This window comes from Lontra canadensis, unplaced genomic scaffold (genome assembly GCF_010015895.1).
Source record: "Lontra canadensis isolate GAN:19392208 unplaced genomic scaffold, GSC_riverotter_1.0 scaffold59, whole genome shotgun sequence".
NCBI lineage: Eukaryota > Metazoa > Chordata > Mammalia > Carnivora > Mustelidae > Lontra > Lontra canadensis.
Genome location: NW_022631053.1, coordinates 3,789,640 through 3,810,212, shown reverse-complemented (window position 1 = coordinate 3,810,212; position 20,573 = coordinate 3,789,640). Strand labels below are relative to the sequence as shown.

At 38.0% G+C, this 20,573-nt stretch overlaps 1 protein-coding gene across 10 annotated transcripts in view; it reads left to right on the top strand.

The window, feature by feature from the left end:
• ATF1 (activating transcription factor 1) overlaps positions 1 to 6,977 on the top strand; it is an 87,859-nt gene extending 80,882 nt beyond the window's left edge. For all 10 annotated transcript variants that reach the window (XM_032876798.1, XM_032876801.1, XM_032876799.1 and 7 more), the window contains one exon: positions 5,431 to 6,977. In XM_032876798.1, the coding sequence (XP_032732689.1) occupies positions 5,431 to 5,575 (145 nt within the window). In that variant the 3' untranslated portion in view covers positions 5,576 to 6,977. The remainder of the gene's footprint in view (positions 1 to 5,430) is intronic.
• Positions 6,978 to 20,573: the final 13,596 nt, after the last annotated feature.

The following is a 20,573-nucleotide window of genomic DNA, read 5'->3' as shown; positions in this document are numbered from 1 at the left end:
TCATGAACACATGACTCCAAGTTTCAGAGTCCAAAGACTTAGATACCACACACTACCTACCTTTCAGGAGCTAGAGTCAGCAGAAAGAGCACAGAAGAATGAGTTATGTGAAGTATTCAGTTATCTATTATATTTGAAGCGGAAAAAAGGGATGTCATTGAAAATCATCAAAAATTAAGAGGCTATAAAAATGATAAAAATTGGGAAAGATAAAACTTATTAGTAGCAAATATATATTCATATGCTTAGAATATCGAGGACAGTCCTCAAGAAGAAAAAGAAATGATTCTTTTCAACATTGTCTTGGAAATCTTTGACAGTTTAGTAAAACCGTAAAAGGATTGGTGGGGGGGGGCTACAAAGATTTAAATGAAAGAAATGAAACCTCTTTTTTATATAATTGCCTATTTTTTAAAATGGACTTACAAAAATACCATTAGAAGTAATGAATTTGTAAGATTGCTAATGTAAAGCCCATTTTCAAAAACCATATTTCTTTACATCATCAGTGGCTTGATAAATAAGTATTAAAAAGATATCATTTATGTTATCAACAAATAAAATTCCCAAGAATAAATCTAACAGAAGATATCCAGGATGTTTATGAAAAATACTGTGTAGTGTTTCTGAAACACATTAAGGAAGATTTAAATAAATGTAGAAGTAAATATTATGTCCATAGATGTGGAAACTCAGTATCATGAAGATGACTGTTTTTCCCCCAGTTGATCCATAGATGCAGTGCAGTTGCACTCAAACCCCAGATAAGTTGTTTGAAGAACTTCTCAAGAGATAACTAAAATTTGTAGAAGAGTAGAGGGCCAAGAACAGCCAAAATATTTCCAGGCAAGAATAAGGTGAGGAGATACCAAGTTTTATTTAAAGCTGTGGTAATTGAAACAATGTGATACTGGCATTGAGAAAAACAAAATGACCAAAGAAATAGCTCAAAAATAGGTACATGGGGGCGCCTGGGTGGCTCAGTGGGTTAAAGCCTCTGCCTTCGGCTCCGGTCATGATCCCAGAGCCCTGGGATCGAGCCCCGCATCAGGCTCTCTGCTCAGCGGGGAGCCTGCTTCCTCCTCTCTCTCTGCCTACCTGTGATCTCTGTCTGTCAAATAAATAAATAAAATCTTTACAAAAAAAAAAAAATAGGTACATGGACACACGAAACCCTGATACGATAGGACAGATTATTGGGGGAAGGAGGGACTCCTCAGTAAATGGTACTAGGATAATTATTGATACGTGAAAAAATACTGGATTACTTTCTCACACCATACACAAAAATCACTGTGTATGGATTAACAAAGAAATATGAAAGGTGACATTTTGAAAATTTTCAGTGAGAATATATAATCTTAATGGTTTCAGGAATAGGGAAAGATGCCTTAAAACACCTCACACCCCCTCCCATACCCAAACATCATTAACATAAAAGATTAGTGAATCTTCATTAATAATTTCTGTTCATTAGAAGATGGGGTGAAAATATAAGCTTCAACCCTATAGAGGATATATGTAGCAGATCTAACCCCCAAAAGGATTTTCTTTGAAAACATAAAAATATCTTCTAAATTAATAAGTACAACCCAATAGAAGATGAATAGGCCTTTCTCAGAAAACACAAGTGGTTAATCATATGAAAGATTGCTTGCCCTTATCAGCAATTAAAGAAGTGCAAATTAGTACTATGTACTTAGATATCATTTATCCCCACCCAACTGACAAAAATCTTAAAGTCTAACCAGAAATTGGCAAGGTATTGGAACAGTGGAACTCAGAGACTGCTTATGGAGTGATAATTAGTATGGCCACTTTGAAATTAATTGGCTTTACCTTGTATGGTTGACCTGGATATGCTCTGCGATTTTAGCTGTTTTACTCTGCACGTGTGACTGAGAGAAACTGTTGTGGGAAGTGTGCATAAGAATGTTCACACAGGGGGCACCTGGGTGGCTCAGTGGGTTAAAGCCTCCGCCTTCAGCTCAGGTCATGATCCCAGGGTCCTGGGATCGAGCCCCGCATCGGGCTCTCTGCTCAGCACAGAGCCTGTTTCCCTTCCTCTCTGCCTGCCTCTCTGTCTACTTGTGATCTCCGTCTGTCAAAAAAATAAATAAAATCTTAAAAAAAAAAAAAAAAGTTCACACAGCAAAAATCAGGAAACTACCGAAATACTCATCAGTAACAGAACGGCTATCTAAACTGTGGTTGTGTTTATACAGTGGGATAGTGTTCATTTGTATTGACTGAGTGAATGATCACTTTAACATGAATAAATATTAGAAAGTTTTCTAAATTAAGTTTCTAAAATAAGTTTAGAAAATAAGCACAGAGGGTTCCTCAACAGTATAGATCAGATTTTCTCTTGGTGGGGCGCCTGGGTGGCTCAGCGGGTTAAGCCGCTGCCTTCAGCTCAGGTCATGATCTCAGGGTTCTGGGATCGAGTCCCATATGGGGCTCTCTGCTCGGCGGGGAGCCTGCTTCCCCCTCTCTCTCTCTGCCTGCCTCTGTCTACTGTGATCTCTCTCTGTCAAATAAATAAATAAAATCTTTAAAAAAAAAAAAAAAAAGATTTTCTCTTGGTTAAGTTCAGTATTGGGTTTACATATATTCGTTTTGTCATTATGCTTTATAACTTACATCTACAACACATATAGTCTTTTGTATGTATACCAATACATAATAAATTATAAAACCACAGGGATTATAAGGAAATTATTAAGTTTTTCTGTGAATTAACATCTTAAAATATAATGGGAAGTAATATTCACATTAGTAAAATACTTAGTAAATTCAATAGGAAAGGCATAGGATCCACATTTTTAAAATGTATTGAGAGCTAAAACAGTTGGAACATAGAGAAAATATCAGTGTTCTTCGATGAGGACTACTAATATAAAATACCAGTTCTTCCAAAATTCACATATAATTTTATTGTGATTCAAACTAGAATCTGTAGATCTCCATGGAATTGGACAAAATAAGATGAAAGTTTACATGGAAGAAAAAAGTATGCAAGAAAGGTCAAGAACGGGGGCTCCTGGGTGGCTCAGTCAGTTAAGCATCTGCCTTCAGCTCAGGTCATGATCCCAGGGTCCTAGAATCAAGCTCCACATTGGGCTTTCTGTTCAGTGAGGAGCCTGCTTCTCCTTCTGCCTGCCACTCCTGTACTGTGTGTCAAATAAATAAAATCTTCGGGAAAAAAAAAAAAAAGAATGGTCAAGAACGTTGGGGCGCCTGGGTGGCTCAGTGGGTTAAAGCCTCTGCCTTCGGCTCAGGTCATGGTCCCGGGGTCCTGGGATTGAGCCCCACATCGGGCTCTCTGCTTGGTGGGGAGCCTGTTTTCCCCTCTCTCTCTGCCTGCTTCTCTGCCTACTTGTGATCTCGGTCTGTCAAATAAATAAATAAAATCTTAAAATAAAATAAAATAAAATAAATGTTAGCTGACAAAGCTCCACATCTGAAAGAACAGTAAACCGGACTCCTGTCTTCTATCACATACAAAAGTCATTCCAGATGGATTAAAGATTTCATGGTGGAAAAATTAAGCTATAGAATCTTCAAAATTAAGAGAAGAAGATACAATGTATGGAATTTTAATCTAAGCCAAGAAAAAGACTAAAAAAGAAACATTTATGTTTTAAGATACAAAAATGTGAGAAATCAAAGGGCAGATTAGAAGAACAGATAACAGGGGGGTGCCTGGGCAGTTGGTTAAGCATCTGACTCTTGGTTTCAGCCTGGGACCTGATCACAAGGTGTGAGATCAAGCCCAAGGTTGAGCTCTGCACTCAGTTCTGAGTCTGCTTAAGACCCTCTCTCCCTCCGCCCCCTCCCCGCATGTGCACGCACATGGGCAGGCATGGTCTCATTCTCTCAAACAAATAAATCCTTATTTATTTATTATTGTTATTTTAAAGATTTTATTTCTTTACCTGACAGAGATCTCAAGTAGGCAGAGAGAGAGAGCAGGCTCCCCGCTAAGCAGAGAACCCGATGCGGGGGTCGATCCCAGAACCCCGGGATCACGACCCAAGCCGAAGGCAAAGGCTCTAACCCACCGAGCCACCCAGGCGCCCCATAAATCCTTTTTAGAAAAGATAAAGGATTAATATGTATAATGCACAGAGAGAGTGTTAGGTTGTTTGTAATTTCGTAAAACAAGGTATGAATGGAAAAAGGGGTATGAATACGCAGTTTACATAAGCAATCCAAAAAATGTTCAGTCTCACTAGTAGTAGTTAGGGAAATGAAAATGAATTAACAATGAAATAGTCACATGGCAGAGAGCTCAACCAACATAGAAATATTAAAACTGTATGTGTAGAAAAGCAAGTTGCAAATAATACCTGCATTATATAGTATAGAAAAATACTCAAAATATTTTTTTAATACTACATGTATGTAATATTCTAGTGGGGGCCTGGTGGCTCAGTCAGTTAAGTGTCTGCCTTCAGCTCAGGTCATGATTCCAGAGTCCTGGGATGGAGCCCCGTGTCGGGCTCCCTGCTGAGCAGGGAGTCTGCTTCTTCCCCATTCCCCTGCACTGCTCTCTGTCTCAAATAGATAAATAAAATCTTAAAAAAAAAAAATACTCTAAGAGGACATGTACAAAGCTGAGTGTAAAGCACTATTTGTAATTAAAACCCAAATAAAAATTAAAGAAACTGTGTAAAAGTTAACTGGAGGACCCATAAATTTTGCTCCTTGGTATTTATCCAGGAAAAACAGGACATCTGTTCACAAAGAGACAGACATAAGCATAGCAGCTTAAAACTAGAAACAGCCCAAATAATTGATAAACTGTGGTGATCGTCGCACAGTGGAATACACCAGCAACAGTAAGGTAAAAACCACCGCGCAGCAACATCGATGAGCCTCAAAAATATGAGTGAAGGACACCAGGGACACCTGGGTGGCTCAGCTGGTTAAGCGTCTGCCTTCTGCTCGGGTCATGATTCCAGGGTCCTGGGAATTGAGCCCTGCATCGGGCTCCCTGCTCAGTGGGAAGCCTGCTTCTCTGCCTGCCTGCCGCTCCCCCTCCTTGTGAGTGCTCGCTCTGACAAATAAATAAAATCTTTATTAAAAAAAAAAAAAAAAAAAAAGGACCAGACACAAGACTATATTCTGTAGGAGGCTGTAGAATAGGAAAAGCTTCATCTGTGGTGATAAAAATCAGAACAGTAGTTGTCTGGGGAGAGGACTGACCAGGAATGGGCCTGTGGGAGCTTTCTGGGACAACAGATATGTTCTGTCTTGATAAGTGGGTTATACAGGTACATGCCTTGGCCAAACGGAATGAATTCTGCACCTAAGATCAGTGTATTTCGGTGTCTGTAGATGACCAGGGAGGATTACCAAGGTGCATTTACCATTTAAAGAATGTGAACTTCTTTTCTAACACTGGTTTTTAATGCTTATATTTAGAGAAGCTGCTCGAGAATGTCGCAGAAAGAAGAAAGAATATGTGAAATGCCTGGAAAATCGAGTCGCGGTCTTGGAAAATCAAAACAAAACTCTAATAGAAGAATTAAAAACTTTGAAGGATCTTTATTCCCATAAAAGTGTTTGATTAAGAAAGAAAATATTTTTGCAGACTTGCCTAAAAATTAGATGGATTTTCTTTTTAGTGGAGTTTATAAATTAAAAGGTCAAAAATGAAGCTTTTTTTAGGCTTTTGCAACTCAAAGATAAGTATCTTATGCAAGAGATGTGGTGACGGAAGATAAAATGGAAAATGACCTCAAGGAAGTTACTGGCACAACTGGAAACTCTAAAAATTAAACCTACTCAACAAGCAGGAAATGAACTTTCACCAGTTTGAATTTTCTAAATACCAAGAATCCAGAAATGGCAGATAAGATGAAATCTGGTAAACTGATTTTTAAAATAAATCAGTTTACCCTGTAGGTTTGCCTTTCTTACTGTTTCTTAAATTTCTTTTCAATTGTGTGTGCGTGTGTGTATCTGTTTTATTTCTGCCAATAAATTCTAAATTACAAATAGAAAAGCTAATACATAACTAAATATATAAATTATGTGTTCTGATTATGTATACTTGTTCTATTGTCAAATCTTTTAAATGGGTTTTTTAAAGTTTGTTTTTTGAACTTGAGAGGGGTTTTGAGACTTGCTTGGGTGAACTATTTTTGAGGCTTTGTCCTAAAAGGCATCTAAGGTACATGAATGGAGTGTGGTGATTTTGTAACATTTTTTTTTATCAGATTGGAAAGTGAACTTCTGTTTAAAAGTTTGATACTTTTAAATAGCTTGTTTTTTTGGTTACTCTGGGAATGGAGATTTTCTACAAATATATAATAAATTGTTTTTTGATTCTGTATTCTGTATGCAGTTGAATATACATTACTTATTCTGTTGTGCTTTAATAGAATGGAATGTTTACAGGCCCTTAAAATGATATTAGAGTATTTTTAAAAAACCTGAAGATGCATACCAAAGTTTTCCAAGAGGATTTTATAACCAATTTAATGTAAGGTTTATCAGATTCTAAAATAGTATGGTTATTAAGGCAATTTTATGTTAGAGTCTATTTTGTAATGTAGTGAATGGTACATTTCTAAGAAAAGTGACTGCCAATATATTTTTATAGCTAATCTTTATAAATTCTAAAGTTGAGTTTTTAATGATTATTTTAAATGTTTATATAGTTTGTTTAGTAAAAAAAAAAAAAATATTTTGCATCTCAAAGTATCATTTTTATATAATGAAAAGTTTCCAGATTGGCTAATATTTGAATTGCAAGTTTTGTATGCAGTTTTATCCAAAGCTCAAGAATGCCCATCAGTACACCAGTGTTTAACCTCTGTACTCCAGTCTGTATACACTTTGAAATTGTACTACAAAACTATTGTGCGCTTCTTATACAATATGTATCATATTGTTGTCTGTGAAATTAAAGGATATTTGATAAAATTAAGTTTGCCGAATGTAAAATACATTGCTTGATATGTGAACAACAAGCTTCCTGATAGCCATTCTGTTAATTATACTAAATATAGTACCTTTCTAGTTTTAAAATGAGAATAAATTTAAAATTCTGGTCCACACAACTTGTTTTAAGAGAGGATATCTTTATATATTTGATTCAGTCAGAATCAGTTCTAAAAGTGGCTAAATTTTTTGTTCTGCAAGTTTTTATTAGGACATGGTTAACAAGCCTATTATGTAGAAACCTTAATTGACAAATTTGTGCAGTCTTTTTTTTTTTTTTAAAGATTTTATTTATTTATTTGTCAGCGAGAGAGAGAGAGCACAGGCAGGCAGAGTGGCAGGCAGAGGGAGAAGCAGGCTCCCCACCCAGCAAGGAGCCCAATGTGGGACTCCATCCCAGGACGCTGGGATCATGACCCGAGCCGAAGGCAGCCGCTCAACCAACTGAGCCACTCAGGCGCCCCCAAGTTTAGGCAATCTTAATTAAAAATTTCATTAACAGTATTTTAAAAATTGGGGCTCTGTTGATCAGGCAGCAGTTTGTGAAAAAGAGTTTGATCACCCGTGGGGTCACTTACATCACTGACTATTCAGTATAAAGCCAAGAGGAGGTCCGGGCTCAATGTGTTACATCAAGAGAATTTTAAAGGATAATATAGGGTATATGTAAGGCTTGGCTGTCCCAGGGATTGTTCAGCTCTTAATGCCTTAACAGCTGGACATCATAAATATTTATAGACTTAACACTGCAGACTTCGGGTGTAGGGCCTTGCTCTCACTAAATCAAGTTACCTAGGCTAGCAGTGTGTAACAGGTGTTGAGCAAGCATACCGATGATTCCATAAATGTGTACCAAATTATCTTTCAAGATGTTTTTGTAACTTGAATCCAATGAGGGGTTTATGAAATTGTGAAAGTGATTACGGTCCAAACCTAAATTAGACTCCAAAAGTTCAATAGACAAATTATTTCCTTAGTTCAATTTACTGTTTTACATAAGTTTATTATCTATTTATATATTGATGGAAATAATTACTGCCCATGAACAAGGCTTGAGTATATAAGTTGTCGCTTTAATTTTATTGTGCAGAGCTTGAATGGCGTGTATTAGAGCTTTGGAAATCGTACTACATTAACCCCTGAACAATGCAGGGGTCAGGGGCACAGACTCCCATGCGGTCAGAAATCCACGCACAACTTTTAACTCCCCCAAAACTCCTACGAACCTGCTGTTGACTGGAAGCTTTACCAGTAGCAGTCAATTACATATTTTGTATGTTCCATATATTATAAACTGTACTCAAAATAAAGCTAGAGCAAAGAAAATATTAAAATCACAAGGAAAATACATTTCTAGTACTGTATCGAAAAGAAAAATCCATGTTTAAATGGACCTGCGCAATTCAAACGTGTTGCTCAAGGGTCAGCTGTATACTTGTTCATTCGGTTATTATATTGAAGTTACTGATTAAATGTGTTTTTCTCCAATGAAAATACATGGACATAGGAATGACAGAAAAATAAGTATTTATGGCTTATAATTACATAGTTGTAATGGCAGTTCAAATTTCAGAAAAGATGCTGTAAAAATGATACAAAATCAGTGAAATTGGACTAGGCCTGATTTAAAGGGAAAGTCACAGACTAGAGTAAAACAGAATAATGTCAAAGTATATGAAAATCTAATTAGTTACATTACTTTGTTATACAAAGTAGGTTTTTATTTTTAATAAATACTTCTTGTTTTTACTGCAAAACAAAGTAAAGGAATGCTTATATTAAGGTTGTAGAGTTCAGAAGCCTATGCTAGGGAGTTTGGCAAGAATCCTTCCAAAGACAATTGTTTGGAGGAGGTTTAGGTCAGTTAACTTTTTTTTTTTTTTAAAGAGACACATTCTGGTAGTTCTATCCCCTAGTGTAAGTTTCTTTGTAGCAAACATCAGGCATTAGAGATTGAGTCTTTAGTAACCAGGGATCTGGGACTTAAAGCTAGTATCTAACTAGTAGTTTGGAGGCGCCTGGCTGGCTCAGTCAGTAGAGCATGCAGCTCTTGATCTCCATGTTGGGTTAGAGCTTGAATTTTTTTTTTTTAAGAGCTTAACTTGAAAGGTAAAAGGGCACTAATTCCATTAAAAAAGTAAAATAGTAGTCTCTCCTCCTTACTAGACCCTGTGGGGAGGCTCTCTTGTGCTTTCCCATATCCCCACAGTCCAGAGCAGTGCTTATCTGGGTCATAGGGCTGCACGGTAATGTTTAAATGAAAATAGGTCTGGGGTTTTAACTCCCGAAAGCATAGAGAAGTTTGATACTTTGCCCAAATCACACAGTAAATAACAAAACTAGGCTTCAGAGCTAGGTGTGATCAAATCCAAAACTCTGTGGTCTTAACCTTCATTATGTACATTCTGATCTGTGTTGAAGTGTCTGAAAAGCTTTGTTCCATTGTATCGACCCATTAGCAAAGATATTTAAAGTTCTATTTAAATGTGTCCACCAGATGGCAGCCTTCATTTTAAAATCACGAAAGTTTTACAAACTCTGAAAACCATATTAAAAAAACTACACAAGTTTAACCCGTCATTCAGAATAACAAATGTTAACATTCTGTTATCTTTATTTCCGATCATTTTCTGATCCCTAGTCCAATTTCTCTTCCTAAAAGAGACCATGCTGTGAGTTTAGTGTGGGTCCAGCGCCCCCCCCCCTTTTTTAAAGAATTTTTTCTTAAGTAAACTCTGTACCCAGAATGGGGTTGGGACTTAAAACCCCAAGATCAAGAGTCACACTGTCTACCCACTGAGACAGCCAGGTGCCCCCAAATTCGTGTTTTTATATTAACTACATGAATCCATAAATAACAGATTCGATAATTGTCTTTTTCAGAAGTCCATAAATGGTATCTTAATAATGTGCCATTCTCTAAATAAAAGGTCAAGAAGACCATACAACACTTGGGATTTTATCTATGGCAACAATACTTTGTTTTGGGGAAAATAAATGAACATCAAAGCTTTTCATTTTCTACTGACAATAATTAGATATTTAATATCACAGCTGGAAAAAATGCTTCCTTCCCCTCTAAATGTTTCTTAATTCCTGAAGCATTCTGCAAATAACACTTAGGTTAAGTTTACAAAAAACAAAAATGGACTTAGAGCAATGAATTTCAAAAAGGAAAATGAAAAGACATTACTTCTTTGCCCACTACTCATTATCTTCATAAGTAATCAAATGCAATTTCTATGAATTAACAATACGGAAGGGTTAAAAGGAAAAACATGGAAAAATTTATACCAAATACTAGACAAAGGAAAGCACTGGTATAGCTCTGTTTATATTGAGCAAAATAGACTTTTTACAAATATTTGACAGAGAGTGAACCAAGTGGGAGAGGCAGAGGGAGAGGGAGAGAGAATCTCAGACTCCAGGCTGAGCGCCTGGAGCCCAACACAGGCTGAATCTCCCAACCCTGAGATCCTGACTTGAGCCAAAACCAAGAGTAGGAAGCTTAACCAACTGCACCACCCAGGCGCCCCAACAAGATAGACTTTAAAGAAAACATTACTTGGGGACAAGACCGTCACTCTAAAATGATGAAAGATTCAATTCATCTGGAAGATAAAACATCTAAACTTGAATGCTCATAATAATACAGGGTCAGGATGTGAAGCAAAATGCAGAAATACAATGAGAAAGAAAAAGGAATAATCTTAGTAGGTTTATAACATCTCTCTCATGATCAGTGCAAAAACCAGGAAAACAATCAGTAAAGACATCGATTTGAACAAGTAAAAAACTTAACCTAATATACTGAACTTCATCAGCTGTAAACCACCACTGATTGTCAGGCATACTACTATTTTAAGTACAAGTAAGAAAGACCCCTGAGATCAAGACCCGAGCTGAGATCAAGAGTTGGAGACTTAACCGACGGAGTCACCCAGGCGCCCCTTAAGTACCAGGAAGAAGTGAAAACCACCGCTCATAAAAGCATGACAGGCCAGTGATAGCCAGATGCATACTGATTTCAGATGTGTTCAAACGTGAAAACGTGCATCTTAAAATCAGTGAAATTCAATGTACAAACCTAGAAGTCATTCTTTTCAAACACGTAAGAGTGTTTATAAAAAGAACCAGATATTGGGCAGTGAGTCTTAACAAATTCTTCAAAGGATTGGTTTCATATTACCATGTGATCTATCTTCTCACCAAAACCACATTCTTGATTACTGTAGCTTTATAGTAAGTCTTGAAATCAAGTAATACAAATTCTTATTAAGTCTTATTTTTTTTTTCCCCATTAAAATTGTTTCGGCTGTTCTAGTTCCCTTGCCTTTCTATATAAATACTACAACTTGGGGTGCCTGGGTGGCTCAGTGGGTTAAAGCCTCTGCCTTCGGCTTGGGTCATGGTCCCGGGGTCCTGGGATCAAGCCCCAAGTTGGGCTTTCTGCTTGGCGGGGAGCCTGCTTCCCTTCCTCTCTCTCTGCCTGCCTCTCTGCCTACTTGTGATCTCTGTCTGTCAAATAAATAAATAAAACCTTTAAAATAAATAAATACTACAACCTGCCTGTATGTATATGTGTATGTGTGTGTGTGTGTGTGTGTGTGTGTGTGTGTGTGTGTATATATATATATATATATATTCCTGCTGGATTTTTATTGGGTTGCATTAAACCTAGTTATAGATCAACTGGGGAAAAACTGACATCTTAAGAATACTTAGGCTCCTAATCCATAAACACAACATATCTCCTTTATTTAGATCTTTTTAAACTTTTTTCCTCAGATTTTTTCTCTTGTTCTTTTTCTTTCTGGCATAGAGACCATGCATATATTTTCTTAGATTTATACCTAATTATTACTTTTTTTTCTTACAGCTATTTATAGCCCTGGGAGTGGGGCAGGGGAATTTAATGTCCATAATGTCAACCGTGAATAGACAAAATTTTATGTCTTTAAAACCTGTATGCTTTTAATTTATCCTGCTTTATTTTACTTTCTAAGATTTCTAGCACAATGTTAAATAGGATTGGTAAGAATGGACTTAACTTCATTCTTAATTTCTGTCAGTCTTAAGGGGAAAACCACTCAGTTTTAATATTAAGTATAATATTAGCTGTAGGATTTTTGTTTTGTTTTGTCTGTAGAAGCCACTTCTCATGTTACAGGAGTTTCACTCTGTTCCTAGTTCATGATATATGTATATATTTTTTTATCAAGGACAGATGTTGAATTTTACCAAATGCTTTTTCTACACCCATTGATATCATCATGTAGCTTTTATTAGTTTGTGTACATGACAGGTTTTATTAATTAATTTGCTAATATTGAACCAGTCTTGCATTCTCAGGAGAACTACCACTTGGTCATGATGTGTAATCTTTTTTATTAATTCTGGACTTGATCCACTAATGTTTATTGAAGATTTCTGTGTTCTGTTCATGAGGGATATTGGTCTGCACTATTGTGTTCTTGTAATGTCTTTTGTGGGTATCTGGGTAACTCTGTATTTATTTAATGAGTTGCTATTAAAGAATTATAATTATTTTAAGTATGATAATGGTGTTGCAATTATGTTTGTTTTTTTTTTAAAGATTATTTATTTATTTATTTGACAGAGAGAGAGAGAGAGAGAACAAGTAGACAGAGAGGCAGGCAGAGAGAGAGCACGAGAAGGAAGCAGGCTCCCCACTGAACAGATAGCCCTATCCGGGGCTCAATTCCAGGACCCTGAGATCATGACCTGAGCTGAAGGCAGAGGCTTAACCCCCTGAGCCATCCAGGAGCCCCTGCAATTATGTTTTTAAATACCTTATTTTAAAATTATATAATTTTCGTAATTTACTTCAAAATAATTTTGGTGGTGGGGGAAAATAGATAGGGATATAAATGTATCAAGATTGGCCATGAAATGATAATTGTCATGGAGTTTATTCTTCTATCTTTATGTGATTTTCCATATCAAAAGTTTAGAAACTAATAATGGTGCTGGAAGTACTGGTTATTCACATAGGAAAAATGGAAATTGGATTCCTACCAAATACCATACACAAAAAGCAATTCTGGGTGGAATGGAAGATTTAAATATGAGAGACAAAACCTATAAAAACCTTTAGAAGGTAATGTAATGAATACCTTTAAAACCTCAACTTAGGGAAGATTTCTTAAGTGGATCACAAAAGTACATCCTAAACAAGTCACAAAAAAAAAACCCCAAAACACAGGGAAACATTATTAGATTCAGTTAGAAGTAAGCATAAGAGAAAAATAATAAAATTAGAACAGAAATCTATGAAATTGAAAACAGGAAATCAATGGAGAAAAAGCAACAAAACAAAAAGCTAGCTTCCTGAAAAGATCAATTGATAAGCCTCTAAGCAGGTTAAGAAAAAAAGTAGACAAAAATTGATATTAAAATTGGAAGAAGGAACATCATTACTGATCCTACAGACACTAAAAGAATAAAGAATGGTCTGAAGAACTCTGCCAACAGATGGGATAACCAGATAAAACAGACCAACTCACTAGAAGACACAATCTAAACTCACATGAACAGAAACAGACAATCTGAATAGATCTATAATTATAAAAGAAATTGAAATCAATAATGAATAACTTTCCAAAGTAGAAAGCACTAGATCCAAATGGATTCACTGGTAAATTCTACCGAACACTTAAGGAATGATATTTATACTAATTAAATTACACCAATTCTCCACAATCTATTTCAGAAAATATAAACAGAAGAAATATTTCCTAACTCATTTGATGAGGTTAACATTACCCTAAAACCAAAACCAGACAAAGATATTATAAGACGACTATGGACCAATGTTTTTCATGAACAAATGCCCACATTATCAATATATTAGCAAATCAAATCCAACAGTGTATAAAAAGAATTGTACACCATGACCAAGTGCCATTTATCCCAGGTATGCAAGGCTGGTTCAACATTTTATTTTTGAGAGAGAGAGAGAGAGAGAGAGAGGGAGAGGGAGAGAAGGAAGATGGGGAGGGGCAGAAGGAGGAGAGAGACTGTTTGTTTCTTTCTCTTTTTAATTTTATTTGTCAGAGAGAGAGAGAGAGAGAGAATGTATACAGGCAGAGAGAGAAGCAAGCTCCCTACTGAGCAGAAAGCCCCATACAGGACTCAATTCCATAACCCTGGATTCATGACCTGAGCCGAAGGCAGACATTTAACCAACTGAGCCACCCAGGCGCCCAAGGAGAGAGAACCTTCAGCAGACTCCATGCTGGGGTTTGGGACCTGGGATTGGCTGGGTGTGGGGGTGTGTGGGGGCACATCTGAGTTAGTCCTAGTAATCTTTTTAATAAAAGTATTTTATTATGCAGACTTTAAATATTAACAACAATGTGCATATCCACATACCCACCACCTCATTCACTACTTTGGTTTTACTGAATGTTTAAACCATGTCAAAGAATACAGTACAGTGTGTGCACAGTTTGTTTATTTTTGGTGGACAGCAAAGCAAGGTCTATTGAGCGAGAGCAAAGTGATAGTACAAAGCTCCCAAGGAGGGAAGAAACCCTAGGGGGTTGCCCCAGTGTATGTACCGTTTAAAGAATGACAACAGAATAATACTCACTTTAGAAAAAAAATTGATGTTACTCTTGAAATCCCCTGTATACCCCTCCCTGATTCTCTCCCTTTCTCTTTCCTTCAGAAGTAACCGGTATTCTAGGGGCGCCTGGGTGGCTCAGTGGGTTGAGCCGCTGCCTTCGGCTCAGGTCATTATCTCAGGGTCCTGGGATCGAGTCCCGCATCGGGCTCTCTGCTTGGCAGGGAGCCTGCTTCCTCCTCTCTCTCTCTCTGCCTGCCTCTCTGTCTACTTGTGATCTCTGTCAAATAGATAAATAAAATCTTAAAAAAAAAAAAAAGAAGAAGTAACCAGTATTCTAAATCTTGTATTCATTATTCCATTGATTCTTTTTATAACCCTGAGAGTATAGTATGGTAGCCACTAGCCACAGGTGACAATTAAGTTTATTTATTTACATATATTTATTTGAGAGAGAGGGAGAGAGAGCGTGCACGCGCAAGCAAGGGGAGCAGCAGGCAGATGAAGAAGTAGGCTCCCCACTGAGCAGGGAGCCTGATTGGGGCTCAGTCCCAGGACCCAAGGATCATGATCTGAGCCAAAGGCAGACACTTCTCACTGCGCTACCCAGGCGCCCCATAACTGCTTTCAAAGAATGACATTATAGAGTATACCTCTGTCTTGTAACTGGAGAAATTTCACATTGGCCTATCATCACAGGTAAGTGGTTTTTAAAAACATGACAATGTTTCCAATCCTGTATTATGAATATTATTGACATATACTGTACGTCATAAAGTTTTATTTTTTAATTTTTTTTAATGATTTTATTTATTTGAGAGAGAGTGAAAGCGATCACAAATGCAGAGGGAGAAGCAGACTCACCGCTGAGCAGAGAGCCTGATGTGGGACTCGATCCCAAGACCCTGAGATCATGACCTGAGCTGAAGGTGAACACTTAACTGACTAAGCCACCCAGGTGCTTCTGTCATAAAGTTTTTACAATGATTAATTCACCAGTGTATACACAAGGCTACCGTAAAGCAATCACATTGCTGATTCTTTGTCATTAATGTATGAATCATTATACCTATAAATAAATATGCATTTTTCACATTATATTTTCACTTTTGATGTCTAGTGTTAGCAATATGTATATAGTGTTTTGTATCATAAGACAGTATTGATGTACGTAATAACAGATTCATCTTGTAAATAGATGTAAACTTATTGTATTGATACAGTACAGCACTGTAATTTTATGATTTTCTTTTTTTAAGATTATTTATTTACTTATTTGACAGAGATCACAAGTAGGCTGAGAGGCAGGCAGAGAGAGAGAGGGGGAAGCGGGCTATCCGCCGAGCAGAGAGCCCAACGTGGAGCTCCATCCCAGGACTCTGGGATCATGACCTGAGCCGAAGGCAGAGGCTTTAACCCACTGAGCCACCCAGGTGCCCCTCTTCATGATTTTCTTAATATTTTTCTTTTCTATAGCTTACTTTACTGTAAGAATATAGTATATAAAATATCTAAAATACAAAATATGTATTAATCAATTGTTTATGTTAACAGTAAGGCTTCTGGTCAACAGCAGTCTGTTAGTAAATTTGGGGGGAGTCAAAATTTATATGCAGACTTTTGACTGTGTGTGGGGATTAGCACTTCTAACCCCCCACAGTGTTCTGGGGTCAGCTGTATTTGCAAGAGATGTATCTGATAAAGGAATGTTACCCAAATACAAAGAATGCTTAAAACTTGATAGTAAAAAAATTAATAATAATAAAAAAATGTTTAAAGCCAAAGAATTTAATGGACTTTAATCTGATCAAAGCAGATCTAGAGATGGCAGATAAACATATGAAAAGATGTTTCATATACTATGTCATCAGAGAAATGCAAGTTAAAACAAGATACTACTGGACACCTATGAGAATGGCCCAAATCCTGGGTTGCCTGGAAGGCTCAGTTGGTTAAGCATCGGACTCTTTGATTTCAGCTTGAGTCAGGATCTCAGAGTCATGAGATCGAGCCCTGCATCAGGGTCTGTGCTGAGCACAAAGCCTGCTTAAGATTCTCTTCTCCCTCTGCCCCTGGTTCCCCTTCCCCTGCTCCCTCTTAAAAAAAAAAAAAAAAAAAAAAAAAAAAAAGAAAGAAGAAGAAAAGGAAAGGAAAGGAAAAGAAAAAGACAGGTCCAAATCCAGAATACTGATAACACCAAATGCTAACAAGGGTGGGGAGCAACACCATTCATTGTGGGTGGGAATACAAATCAGCGCAGCCACTGTGGAAGACAGTTTGGCAGTTTCTTACAATATTAACCAAACTCTTACCATATGATCCAGCAATTGCACTCCTTAGTATTTACCCAAAGGAGCTAAAAACTTATGTTCACACAAAAACCTGCATATGGATGTTTAGAGCAGCTTTATTCATAATTGCCAAATTACGTGGGCACTTGGATGGCTCAGTGGGTTAAGCGTCCAACTCCTGATCTCAGCTCAGGTCATGATCTCAGAGCTGTGAGACTGAGCCCTGCATTGGGCTCTGCACTGGGTGTGGAGCCTATTAAAAAAAAAAAAAGCGTGGATAATTGCTAAATCATAAATTACCAAATTGCCTGGAAGCAAACAAGATGTCCTTTAGTAGGTGAATGGGTAAACCATGGTGCATCCGGATGATGAAATATTATTATTCAGCACTGAAAAGGAATGAGCTATCAAGTCATGAAAAGACATGAAGGAACGTTAAATGCATATTTTGAAGTGAGAGAAGCCCATCTGAAAAGGGTACCTACTGTATGAGTCCAATCACATCACATTCTGGAAAAGGCAAACCATGGAGACAGTAGAAAGATCAGGGGCTACTGGTTAATGAAATCAGTTAAGACAAAGATAAAGAAATAAAAGACCTGAACAGACACTTACTGCGCAATAATCAATGAATGTCCCCTAAGTATATGAAAAAATATTCCAATACTCAAACTCATTCAAAATCAGGAAAAGTGCAGATTGAAACCATGAATTCTCAATTTATACCCACAAGATTTGTAAAAAGTTAGAGTTGGTGATAATCTGAACAATGGGAACATGTATACATTGCTAGTTGGAGAGTAGGTTTTATAACATTTTGGAAAATAGTTTGATGTTATTTAGAGAAGGTGACGGTATTTCTCTGTGACCCAGCAACCTCAACTTGGTATACCTTCCAGAGAAACCCATGCTCACAGGTACCACAGTATTAGCTATAATAGCAAAAATCTGCAAATAACTCAAATGTCCATCACCAATAGATTCCAAAGTAGATAAATACATTGTGTCCTATTTGCAGGATGTATATGGTAAAGTAATTACAGCTACAAATAACCACGCGGATGAACATCAAGAACCTAATACTGAATGAAACAGAGCTGGCTGCAAGAGAAAGCTCACCGTATGATTCGACTTATATAAAGTCCAGAAACATGCAAAATTAGACAATATATTGCATAGAGCAGAGCTATCCAATGGGACTCGCTGAAATGATACAAATATTCTACAACTTTGTTGTCCAGTATGGTAACCACCAGACCTACGTGGCTGTGAAGCACTTGAGATACAGCTAACATGACTGAGGAACTGAACATTTATTTTATTTTATTTATATTTAAACTAAATTGTCGGGGCACCTCGGTGGCTCAGTCAGCTGAGCATCTGCCTTTGGCTGGGTCATGGCCCCAGGTTTCTGGGATTGGGCCCTGCATTAGGCTCCCTACTCAGTGGGGAGCCTGCTTCTTCCTCTGCCTGCTGCTCCCCCTACTTGCACGCGCACGCTCTCTCTCTCTCTCTCAAATAAATATATGTAAATAAACTTAATTGTCACCTGTGGCTAGTGGCTACCATACTATACTCTCAGGGTTATAAAAATAATCAATGGAATAATGAATACAAGATTTAGAATACTGGTTACTTCTGAAGGAAAGAGAAAGGGAGAGAATCAGGGAGGAGTATACAGGGGATTTCAAGAGTAACATCAATTTTTTTTCTAAAGTGAGTATTATTCTGTTGTCATTCTTTAAACGGTACATACACTGGGGCAACCCCCTAGGGTTTCTTCCCTCCTTGGGAGCTTTGTACTATCACTTTGCTCTCGCTCAATAGACCTTGCTTTGCTGTCCACCAAAAATAAACAAACTGTGCACACACTGTACTGTATTCTTTGACATGGTTTAAACATTCAGTAAAACCAAAGTAGTGAATGAGGTGGTGGGTATGTGGATATGCACATTGTTGTTAATATTTAAAGTCTGCATAATAAAATACTTTTATTAAAAAGATTACTAGGACTAACTCAGATGTGCCCCCACACACCCCCACACCCAGCCAATCCCAGGTCCCAAACCCCAGCATGGAGTCTGCTGAAGGTTCTCTCTCCTTGGGCGCCTGGGTGGCTCAGTTGGTTAAATGTCTGCCTTCGGCTCAGGTCATGAATCCAGGGTTATGGAATTGAGTCCTGTATGGGGCTTTCTGCTCAGTAGGGAGCTTGCTTCTCTCTCTGCCTGTATACATTCTCTCTCTCTCTCTCTGACAAATAAAATTAAAAAGAGAAAGAAACAAACAGAGTCTCTCTCCTCCTTCTGCCCCTCCCCCATCTTCCCCCCCCCCCCACAAATAAAATTAAAAAGAGCAAGAAAGAAAGAAACAAAGAGTCTCTCTCCTCCTTCTGCCCCTCCCCCATCTTCTCTCTCTCTCTCTCTCTCTCTCTCAAAAATAAAATGTTGAACCAGCCTTGCATACCTGGGATAAATGGCACTTGGTCATGGTGTACAATTCTTTTTATACACTGTTGGATTTGATTTGCTAATATATTGATAATGTGGGCATTTGTTCATGAAAAACATTGGTCTATAGTTTTCTTATAATATCTTTGTCTGGTTTTGGTTTAGGGTAATGCTAGCCTCATAAAATGAGTTAAGAACTTAGCTCACAGCTTCTGTGGGGAGAGAATCTTTAGTGGGGTGCCTCTGGCTTAATGTCTCTCATGAGGTTGAAATTATGGTGTTAGCCACAACTGTGGTTTCAACTGAAGGTTTGACCCAGGGGGAACCTGCTTCCCATCCCACTCATGCAGTGTGCTAAGTGACTGGGTTCTTCTTGGGCAGTAAGAGAGAGGACTCTGTCCCTCACTGGCTACTGTTACAGGCTGCTCCACAGAGCAACTCACAAGGCAGCCAGCTTCCCTCTGAGTGAGAGAGGTAGGGAGACCATCAAGAACAAGTCACAGTGTTTTTGTAACCTAATCTTGGAAGCGATAGCCCATCACTTCTGCCATTTTCCATTTGCTAGAAACATGTCACTAAATCCAGCTAACACTAATGGCAGTGGGGAGCGGGGGTTTAATGAGGGTGTGAATACCAGAAGAGGGCTAATTGGAGGTAATTTGGAAGGCTGCCTACCCCTCCAGACAACATTTGTCTGGTGATAGGAGTGACCCCACAAAGAAGGGAGGTGACAATACAGGAGAGAAGAGTGAAGATCTAGAAAATGCAGAGGAAATCCAAGCACAGGACCTTTGCAGTTCCTGGTGCACTGCATTTTCCAACGTCTTTTCATGATTTGGCTACATGCACCTGTCTTTGATCAGAATATGTCAAAGAAATTGGTTAAATCTCTGTTATCTGTCACAGTACGATCTGTCATTTGACTTTTCACAGCCATACCCGATCTGACCACACCCCCCCGCAGAGAAACACACCTCAAATGTGTTTCTTCCCTTTCAAGTATCACCTTCCACTGAAATATCTGGGGAACAGGAAATCTTTCATAGGTCAGTCCAAGCTGCACCTTGTTTCCTCCAATATCGCCTACCCCTCAACCACTGATTCTCATGCGGCCCTGTCCTGATCTGTTCCCTCTCCCACGTGTTACCACCTGTAAGCCCCAACTAACAGCCACCTTTGATTTAATGCTGCCAACCAGGACAACCTCAGGGAGATAATATGAGCAAGGCAGCTGTCCTGTTGCTGACCCCTACTTTAACTCCCCATCATGTGACCAACCGCCTAGACTACTAC